This window comes from Saccopteryx leptura, chromosome 13 (assembly GCF_036850995.1).
Source record: "Saccopteryx leptura isolate mSacLep1 chromosome 13, mSacLep1_pri_phased_curated, whole genome shotgun sequence".
Lineage (NCBI taxonomy): Eukaryota > Metazoa > Chordata > Mammalia > Chiroptera > Emballonuridae > Saccopteryx > Saccopteryx leptura.
In genome coordinates, this window is record NC_089515.1 from 29750082 (window position 1) to 29759368 (window position 9287).

At 46.4% G+C, this 9287-nt stretch overlaps 1 protein-coding gene across 10 annotated transcripts in view; it reads right to left on the reverse strand.

Moving 5' to 3' along the window:
• ZFYVE27 (zinc finger FYVE-type containing 27) overlaps positions 1-3005 on the reverse strand; it is a 29843-nt gene extending 26838 nt beyond the window's left edge. The window contains exons 1-4 of one of the 10 annotated variants that reach the window (XM_066355257.1): positions 2772-3005; positions 2366-2469; positions 1694-1792; positions 866-1063 (exon numbers count right to left, since the gene is read on the reverse strand). In XM_066355257.1, coding sequence (XP_066211354.1) covers positions 866-1062 — 197 coding nt within the window. In that variant the 5' untranslated portion in view covers position 1063; positions 1694-1792; positions 2366-2469; positions 2772-3005. The other 9 variants (XM_066355256.1, XM_066355254.1, XM_066355260.1 and 6 more) reach the window with 9 other exon arrangements.
• Between the last annotated feature and the right edge of the window lie 6282 nt (positions 3006-9287).

Consider the following 9287-nt stretch of genomic DNA (forward strand, 5'->3'; position numbering starts at 1 on the left):
ATAAAATTTTTTATTCAGTTTCCAGAGCTCCATATACCTGTAAAGCCCATTTCATAGGCTCCACGGTAAGAATGCCCGCTCTTTAAGACAATCAGGTTTTATGTTCTTCCACTGAGATGCAATATTAAGAACACATGACTTTTGGCCCTGGCAGGTTGGCTCAGCGGTAGAGCGTTGGCCTGGCGTGCAGGAGTCCCAGGTTCGATTCCCAGCCAGGGCACACAGGAGAAGCGCCCATCTGCTTCTCCACCCCTCCCCCTCTCCTTCCTTTCTGTCTCTCTCTTCCCCTCCCGCAGCTGAGGCTCCATTGGAGCAAAGTTGGCCCAGGTGCTGAGGATGGCTCCATGGCCTCTGCCTCAGGCGCTAGAATGGCTCTGGTTGCTACAGAGCAACGCCCCAGATGGGCAGAGCATTGCCCCCTGGTGGGCGTACTGAGTGGATCCTGGTCGGGCGCATGCGGGAGTCTGTCTGCCTCCCCGTTTGCAACTTCAGAAAAATACAAAAAAAAAGAACACATGACTTTTGTAAAACAAATTTAACTATCAATTAAACTAATATTGGAAGGGAGAGAAAAAGCCTGCTCTGGATATAGAAGGCTCAATGTTCAAGTTTAGCTTGCAGTCCTGAGGGATGAGATTATTCAACCACAAAGAAGAAACCCTGGTTAAAGGCCAGGTGGTCCCCAGGGTCTGCTTCCCAGGGGCTGGGCCTGAGACACAGGGTGGGCCTGGAATAAGCCCAGAGGTCCAACAGACTTCCCAGAACCTCTCGTCACCAGGGCAGCCCCTGACTAAATAGCCAAGGCAACTACGAAGCAGGAAGGCAGGAGGCCCAGCAGATCAAAGCAACTCTACAAAGTATGTACCTGAGCAAGTACCGGACACCATCACCTGCGTCTTTCAGGGGTTCCAGGTAGATCTCCAGCCTCTTGTAGGACAGAACCAAGTTGAAAAGATCAAACCCCAGGGACTTGGCAGGGGCAGGTGGAGACTCCAGGGGAACCTCAGGCATCACGTTAGGACTCGCTTCGAGCCCACACCCCTCACGCTCCGATGACTGCATCCTGTAACCAGAATTCCTGACATTTGCATCACATCTCCAATGCACAGCACACCCCTACTTGCATTATTTCATGTGGTGTTCCCAATCAACCTGTGAAGTAGGCAGGGCTGCAGGAGGAAAGGAACATTCAGCAAGGTGAAATAAATTTCCCAGATAGGCCTGACCTGTGGTGGCGCAGTGGATAAAGCGTCGACCTGGAATGCTGAGGTCGCCGGTTCGAAACCCTGGGCTTGCCTGGTCAAGGCACATATGGGAGTTGATGCTTCCTGCTCCTCCCTTCTCTCTCTCTCCCCTCTCTAAAATGAATAAATAAAGTCTTAAAAAAAAAAAAATTCCCAGATAGAAAATCCTGCTCCTCTGACTCTCCATCGAATGTTCTTTTTCTCACAGACCCATCAAGGGTATAAAATGTAAAGATCAAGCCTACCTTGTTGCTGAAAGGAGGCAGCCTGGGATCTCAAGAGAATTGATATCCTGAAATATTTTTCTCCCACTCGTTAAGTGGTTAATTCCTAGTCTCCCTTTGGGTATTTGGCCTAAATATCACTCCCTTGGTCTGAAAAGTCTTTGCCAACACCTCAACTCCAGAATAGGAAACCCTCCCCAATGCTCCCAAAGGATCAGTACTCACCCTAACAGAATTTATAACACTCCCGCTCTCTTCCCAGGCTGCCCGGCTTAACTTTGAGCTCCACCAGATCGAGGCTGTGTCTTCAGTTCACCACTGCTTCTGCACAGAGTGGGCTCATGAGTCAATGAACTGCCACCCTCCAGGACCCCAGTGCTTTCACCTGCGCGGCCCCATTCTCTAATCCGGAGGTCCCCAAACTACGGCCCGCGGCCCTGCGGGTCCCTGAGGCCATTTATCCGGCCCCGCCGCACTTCCGGAAGGGGCACCTCTTTCATTGGTGGTCAGTGAGAGGAGCATAGTTCCCATTGAAATACTGGTCAGTTTGTTGATTTAAATTTACTTGTTCTCTATTTTAAATATTGTATTCGTTCCCATTTTGTTTTTTTACTTTAAAATAAGATATGTGTAGTGTGCATAGGGATTTGTTCATAGTTTTTTTATAGTCCGGCCCTCCAACGGTCTGAGGGACAGTGAACTGGCCCCCTGTGTAAAAAGTTTGGGGACCCCTGCTCTAATCCTTCCCTCTCCTTTCTGTTCCAACAACTTCCTGGACCATCCTTGCCCATTACCCTCCTTTTCCCCCCCCTTGAGCCTCACGGACCAGTCATCCCCTTCCGCAACGCCCCATCTTCCTTCCTTCTCTGATGACGAGAGCCACAGGAAAACTCTCACCTCTTTTCTCATTTCGAAGTCCTATCCAAACACCAAGCAGAAAGCAAGGGGGCGGAACCTCGGGGCACAGCAACACAACCCAGTCCCGGGCAATGGGCTGCAATCTGACGGCGAGGGCGGGGTGGGCTTGTGACAAAGGAGTCAGCGGTCGCCCGAAATCTTAGCAGGCCGAGATAGTACGCAAGGACCCAGGGCGGGCGCCAGGTAGGAGTCCGGGAACGGGTGAAGCCGGTCAGCTCCGGTAGGGGCCTGGAGCATGACGTCTGCAGCCCTAGAAGCCAGACGGGGCCCTGCGGCCCAGACCAAGGAAGCCATGCCCAAGGTCGCTAGACAAGCAGGTGGCGGCCCCCAACTCCGCACATTAGGCGGAAACTCGGGAATTGGAAGGGGGTGGCACCTCACTTACCCGGTTGCTGGGTTGGTTGAGGGAGGGGCGGAGACAACCGAGGGGCACTGATAGGGCCGCTAGGCTCCGGAGCGTTTCCGCAGGCCCGCCCCACCCCGACGGCGCGCCTCTCGCCAGGGCCACTCTGAAGTCACAGGTCCGAGGACCTCCTCCGCCTCCCTCACCGCCGCGCCGTGGTGGCCTCCGTTTCCTCCGAGAGCTCAGCGGCGGCGTGCTCGTGACGTCATCGCGCTCGCCCCGCCCCCCCATCGCGCTCCCGGGTTTAGCTCCGCCCGCCTCAGCACAGGTAAACTTCTCATCAGCACTGCGCCTGCGCGTTTCCCCACCCCCGCCCCCCGGACGCGCTCCCGCCCCAGCCTGGTGGTGACTCAATTCTGTTTCCGCCCAACCGCAATTCGTAAAATTCTGCTGGGTCCTGGGAGCAAGCGCTTAAGAACCCTGACTCTTGCTGCCTCCGCCTCGCTTTAAAAGATTCCAGCCGGGAACAGTTGGAAAGAGGCTAAAATGAAGAATTTACGTCTGCATCCTTCTCTCCCATCTTGAATCCGCGAAAGTCAGAGAAACCTGTATGCCTCATAGGCCTAGGAGAGAGTACAATTCTGTTCAGTGTTCCCTGAGCAGCTGCTGTGTCTAAGAGCTTGTGCAAACCTTTCACAACTGAGTCCACTTCTCACCATGTTGCTCAGTTCATCGCTCTTAAAGCACACACGGATGGCTTTGCCTTAATAACGTTAGTACTCAGTTACTGAGGGTTTACCAGCCGCCAGGCAATGGACTAAGCCAGTGGTTCTCAAACTTTTTGAAGTCGGGGTGCATTTAAAATCCTACAAATAATTGTAAGCGCACTATATACAAATTTTTGAGAAATATGTTATAATAACTAAGTAAAATATTAAGGAAAAAATATAAAGTCCAGGCGTACTTTTATGGTAATTAAACAAAATAAATATGACAAAATTAAATTTATTCTGACATTAAAAAACAGTTTTATGAGGCCCTGGTCGGTTGGCTCAGTGGTAGAGCGTCAGCCTAGCGTGCAGGAGTCCCGGGTTCAATTCCCGGCCAGGGCACACAGGAGAAGCGCCCATCTGCTTCTCCACCCCTCCCCCTCTCCTTCCTCTCTGTCTCTCTCTTCCCCTCCCACAGCCAAGGCTCCATTGGAGCAAAGTTGGCCCCAGCGCTGAGGATGGCTCTATGGCCTCTGCCTCAGGCGCTAGAATGGCTCTGGTTGCAGCAGAGCCACGCCCCAGATGGGCAGAGCATCGCCCCCTGGTGGGCATGCCAGGTGGATCCCGGCCAGGCGCCTGCGAGAGTCTGTCTGCCTCCCCGTTTCCAACTTCAGAAAAATACAAAAAAAAAACCCTAATGATTGATGCTTCTCATCTCTCCGTTCCTGTCTGTCTATCCCTGTCTCTGACTCTGTCTCTGTCTCTGTAAAAAAAAAAAAAAAAAAAGGAAAAGAAAAAGAAAACACGACAAAAATGTTATCTTTTTATATATATAGATACATTCTTAGTAAGATTTAGTAAATTCGGCAGGTCCCGGCACAAATGCGTTGTTTTTTCATTCTGTGTTTATGAGAAACATGAGCCTGATGTGTCCTAGCAATTTCTTCAATGTTTGCACATATATTTGAAAGGCAAACTCTCATTTCCTCATCAATACATTGAAGAATTCCTCTCTTTTTACTCTTAATTGTGTTGAGGGTAGAAAATCCTAATTCACATAAATAGGATGTTGAAAATTGTAGTAAAATGTTCAAAACTTTTTTAGATATTGCCACATATTCTTTTTTATAGGAATACAAAAAGGCCAAGGGTAGCGGCAAAGTCCGTGAAGCTGCCCCAGGAGCTGGAGCAGAAAAATAAAAAAATTTTTTTTAATTTTAAAAAGAAATCCAAAAGGCTTCAAGAGACAATTCCTTATGTTTAATCATCAATCCCAAACCCCATCATACATATCATCTTAACTTTGGGGAGGGGGGCGGTTTGTGTAAACAATCCAGCACCACAGTTTAACAGCCTTTTGCAACCTAATCAGGCAAGTGAGGTGGGGGGTTGGACAGACTGTCAGCTTACAGCCAATTCCCCACACCTCTGTCCCCCAAAATCTAAATTCCAAAAACCCTGTTGGTTGTTTGGTCCCCAACAGGCACATATTTCTCTGGAATACTATAGGGCACACCTGGAAATCTAGGGCGCACACTTTGAGAACCACTGGACCAAGCTCTCTATAGGCAATATCTTAGCTAGTTCTCCTCCAATAACCCTTAATAGGTTATTGCTGTTTTACAGGTGAGAAATCAGAGACATATTAAGGAATTTCATCAGTGTCAGCCAACATGCAACTGAAAGCTTGATTTGAATGAAACCTCAGGTGTCAGCTGACTCCAGTGTACCCAGTCATAACGACACCCATGTTAGTTTTCCTTTACTGGCCTCATCCTGCAACTCCCTTTTAAGAGTCTCTTAACTTTAGCCAACTGAACTCCTCCATTGCTTGGGCATTGCTTTGCTCATGAGCTTGGGAAGGAATGCTGTTTCCCCACTCCTGCTTTGATCCAAATCCAATCCATTCATATAAGCAGGAGTCAAATGTCTGTAACACTTCCCTGACTGCCCCAGCTGGAAGCAATCATTTCCCCCTCCAAACAGCCAGCATGTAGGCAGATAGAATCTCATATAAGTAATCAATTCTTATAGGGTGGTAGGGGGGAGGAAATAAGTTCTAAGACCTCTAGAGCAGTGGTCCCCAACCCCTGGGCCGCAGACCGGTACCGGTCTGTGGGCCATTTGGTACCGGTCAGCAGAGAAAGAATAAATAACTTACATTATTTCCATTTTATTTATATTTAAGTCTGAACGATGTTTTATTTTTTAAAAATGACCAGATTCCCTCTGTTACATCCGTCTAAGACTCACTCTTGACACTTGTCTCAGTCACGTGATACATTTATCCGTCCCACCTTAAAGGCCGGTCCATGAAAATATTTTCTGACATTAAACCGGTCCGTGGCCCAAAAAAGGTTGGGGACCACTGCTCTAGAGTATGCCTGAAACCCCAGCAAATAGTACCAAACCCTATATATACTATATTTTTTCCTATACATACCTACCTGTGATAAAATTTAATTTATAACTTAGGCACAGTATGAGATTAACAATAGTAACTGATAATAAAAGAATAATTATAATATACTGTAATAAAATTTATGTTAATATGGTCTCTCTGTCTCTCTCTCTCTCTGAATATCTTATTGTATTTGTACTTACCTTTTCATAAAGGAAGCACTTTACAGCTTCTCTTTGACATATCTGAATCACCAGTATTGCTACTCTTGTGCTTTGGACCATTATTAGGTAAAATAGGGGTTGTTTTTGCCTGGTCTGTCATGTGCAGTGGATAGAGTGTTGACCTAAGAAGCTGAGGACCCAGGATCGAAACGCTGAGGTCGCCAGCTTGAGCGCGGGCTCACCAACTGGAACGCGTGGTCACTGGCTTGAACGCAGGATCATAGGTATGAACCCATGGTCGCTGGCTTGAGCCCAAAGGCCACTAGCTGGAAGCCCAAGGTCACTGGCTTGAACCCAAGGTCACTGGCTTGAGCAAGGGGTCACTGGCTAGGCTGGAACCCCCCCCCATCAAGACACATATGAAAAAGCAATCAATGAACAACTAAAGTGCCGCAACTATGAGTTGATGATTCTCATCTCTCCCTTCCTGTCTATCTGTCCCTGTCTGTCCCTCTCTCTCACTAAAAAAAAGAAGAAAAAAAAAGAGTGTTGAGGTCACAGATTCAAAATCCCAGGCTTGCCTGGTCAAGGCACATATGAGAAGCAACCACTGGAGTTGATGCTTCCTGCTCTTCCCTTCTCGTTTTCTTTCTCTCCTGTCTAAAATCAATAAATAAAATAATTTAAAAGCACTGCGATACCACAACAGTTGATCTGCTAACCAAGACAGCTAAGTGACTAATGGGCTGATAGCATATGCCATGTGGATACACTGGACAAAGGTATGAGTCACATGCCTGTCAGGACAGAGCAAAACAGCACAAGATTTCATCATACTGCTTTGAACAACTCACAATTTAAAACTGATGAATTGTTTATTTCTGTAATTTTCCATTTTATGTTTTTGGACCATGGTTAATTGAGGGTGAGTGAAACAGTGGAAAGTAAAGCGTAAGATAAGGGGTGTGGTGGGGGGGGCTATTGTGTTCTCTAACTATATTCAGAAATACCTCAACTTGTTAAAGGAATGAACTTGGTTTTGTGGCTGACCCAGCTAGTCTGCTAAACTCTGCCTCAGTCTAGAGCAGTGGTAGTCAACCTGGTCCCTACCGCCCACTAGTGGGCGTTCCAGCTTTCATGATGGGCAGTAGCGGAGCAACCAAAGTATAAATACAAAGATAGATTTAACTATAGTAAGTTGTTTTATAAAGATTTATTCTGCCAAACTTAGCGAAAATCCGACATAAAGTACTTGGTAAGTAATTATTATTATATGCTTTAACTTGCTGTAACTCTGCTTTATATTTTATAAAATAAAGTTACTTCCCTACTTTATAAATCACCATTATGGCCTGACCAGGCGGTGGCGCAGTGGATTGAGCATTGAACTGGGATGCAGAAGGACCCAGGTTTGAGACCCCAAGGTTGCCAGCTTGAGCGTGGGCTCATCTGGCTTGAGCAAAAAGCTCACCAGCTTGGACCCAAGGTCACTGGCTCGAGCAAGGGGTTACTCAATCTGCTGAAGGCCCGCGGTCATGGCACATATGAGAAAGCAATCAATGAACAACTAAGGTGTCGCAACAAAAAACTGATGATTGATGCTTCTCATCTCTCTCCCTTTCTGTCTGTTTGTCCCTGTCTGTCCCTCTATCTGACTCTCTCTCTGTCCCTGTAAAAATAAATTAATTAATTTAAAAAAAAAATCACCATTATGGCCTGACCTGTGGTGGTGCAGTGGATAAAGCGTCGACCTGGAAATGCTGAGGTCGCCGGATCGAAACCCTGGGCTTGCCTGGTCAAGGCACATATGGGAGTTGATGCTTCCTGCTCCTCCCCCCTTCTCTCTCTCTCTCTCCTTTCTAAAATGAATAAAAAATTTTAAAAAAAACACACAAAAAAAATAAATCACCATTACTGTGGAACCGGTGGGCGATTAGAAAATTTTACTACTAACAGAGATACAAAAGTGGGCAGTAGGTATAAAAAGGTTGACTACCCCTGGTCTAGAGGATGTATAAAAAAGGAATTTTTTTTTCGGTATCTAAACTACCTGAAATCTCACTGTTAGCAATTTACTCCAAAGGTAAATTTTGGTTTCTCCTCCTCGGGTCTGCCTGGGCCACTGGCCTCAGGTCAGCTGTGGCTGGCAGTAGTATTGGTTCTCTCTTCTTACAACTATAGGATTGAGGAATTTATTCAAGAACATTAGCCTTTATTTGGGGGAGATCATTGGAAGATACAAGAAGCCTCTAAAGACCAGAAAGGGACAAGAATCATGGCCAGTATCAATGAACAAAGGCTATCCCTGGTAATTGGAGTTTGGTCAGCTGTAAGTCCGCTCTCTGAGGTCTGATTCTGATTTTGTATAATCAGGTTATCTTAGTTTCCTCTTTCCATCCTCCAGCATTCTGAGGCTATTCTTTGCCTCAAATACTGGTGCCACTGATGTTTTCCCCTGGATAGCAGATAGGTGGAAAAAACTACGGGAGAAAATAAAATAGTGAAAGAGAGTAACTAATTACCTTAAACTGACATTTTTCAGAGGTTAGTCTTTGCATCTATAAGTGATAGTGTGTACGGTCCACATAATTAATTCATAAACCTCACTGTGGCAATTGGAGAAATTTTAGAGGGAAATGCTGGGTAGAACAAGCTAGAAAAATAGGGGTGGAAAGGGAAGGGAATGTCTAAGCATACATACCTTCTTCCACCAGATGGCTCCCTCGCCCACTCTTACACAGACCTTGAGGTTTCGAAAGCATCTGTGAACGCGGAGTTCCTGGCTGTGAGCTCTCCTGCCACCATTTCACCTTACAAGCATACCACTGCACTCGCTTTGTTGAGTTTTACAGATGCTGCTTTTTTTTTTAACAAATTGAAAGCTACTAATTGCTGTCAGCTTAGAATACCTTTCCCCTCCACTTGACCTCCTCCCACTAACCCTTTAATATCCGGCTTCAATGTCAGGGCTTTTGTCAAGCCTACCCCAAATAATTCTTCACTTCCTCTTCTGTGTTTACGTAGAACTATATTCCATCCCTGTCAAGCACCTATCACCTTGTATTGTAACCTATCTCTTGAATGTGGTTGTTTCCTCCATGTGCTCTGAGTTTCTGAGAGCAGAGACATTGAGACTTAACATCTGGGCGGCCCTGGTTTCTGCCAAGAACAGAACTTTGGCATGTACTTGGCATTCATACTCGATGAATACTTGTTTTAAAATAAATGAATAAAACATAAAATAACAAGTGTAGATGAGGAAGAGGAGAAATTGGAACACTTG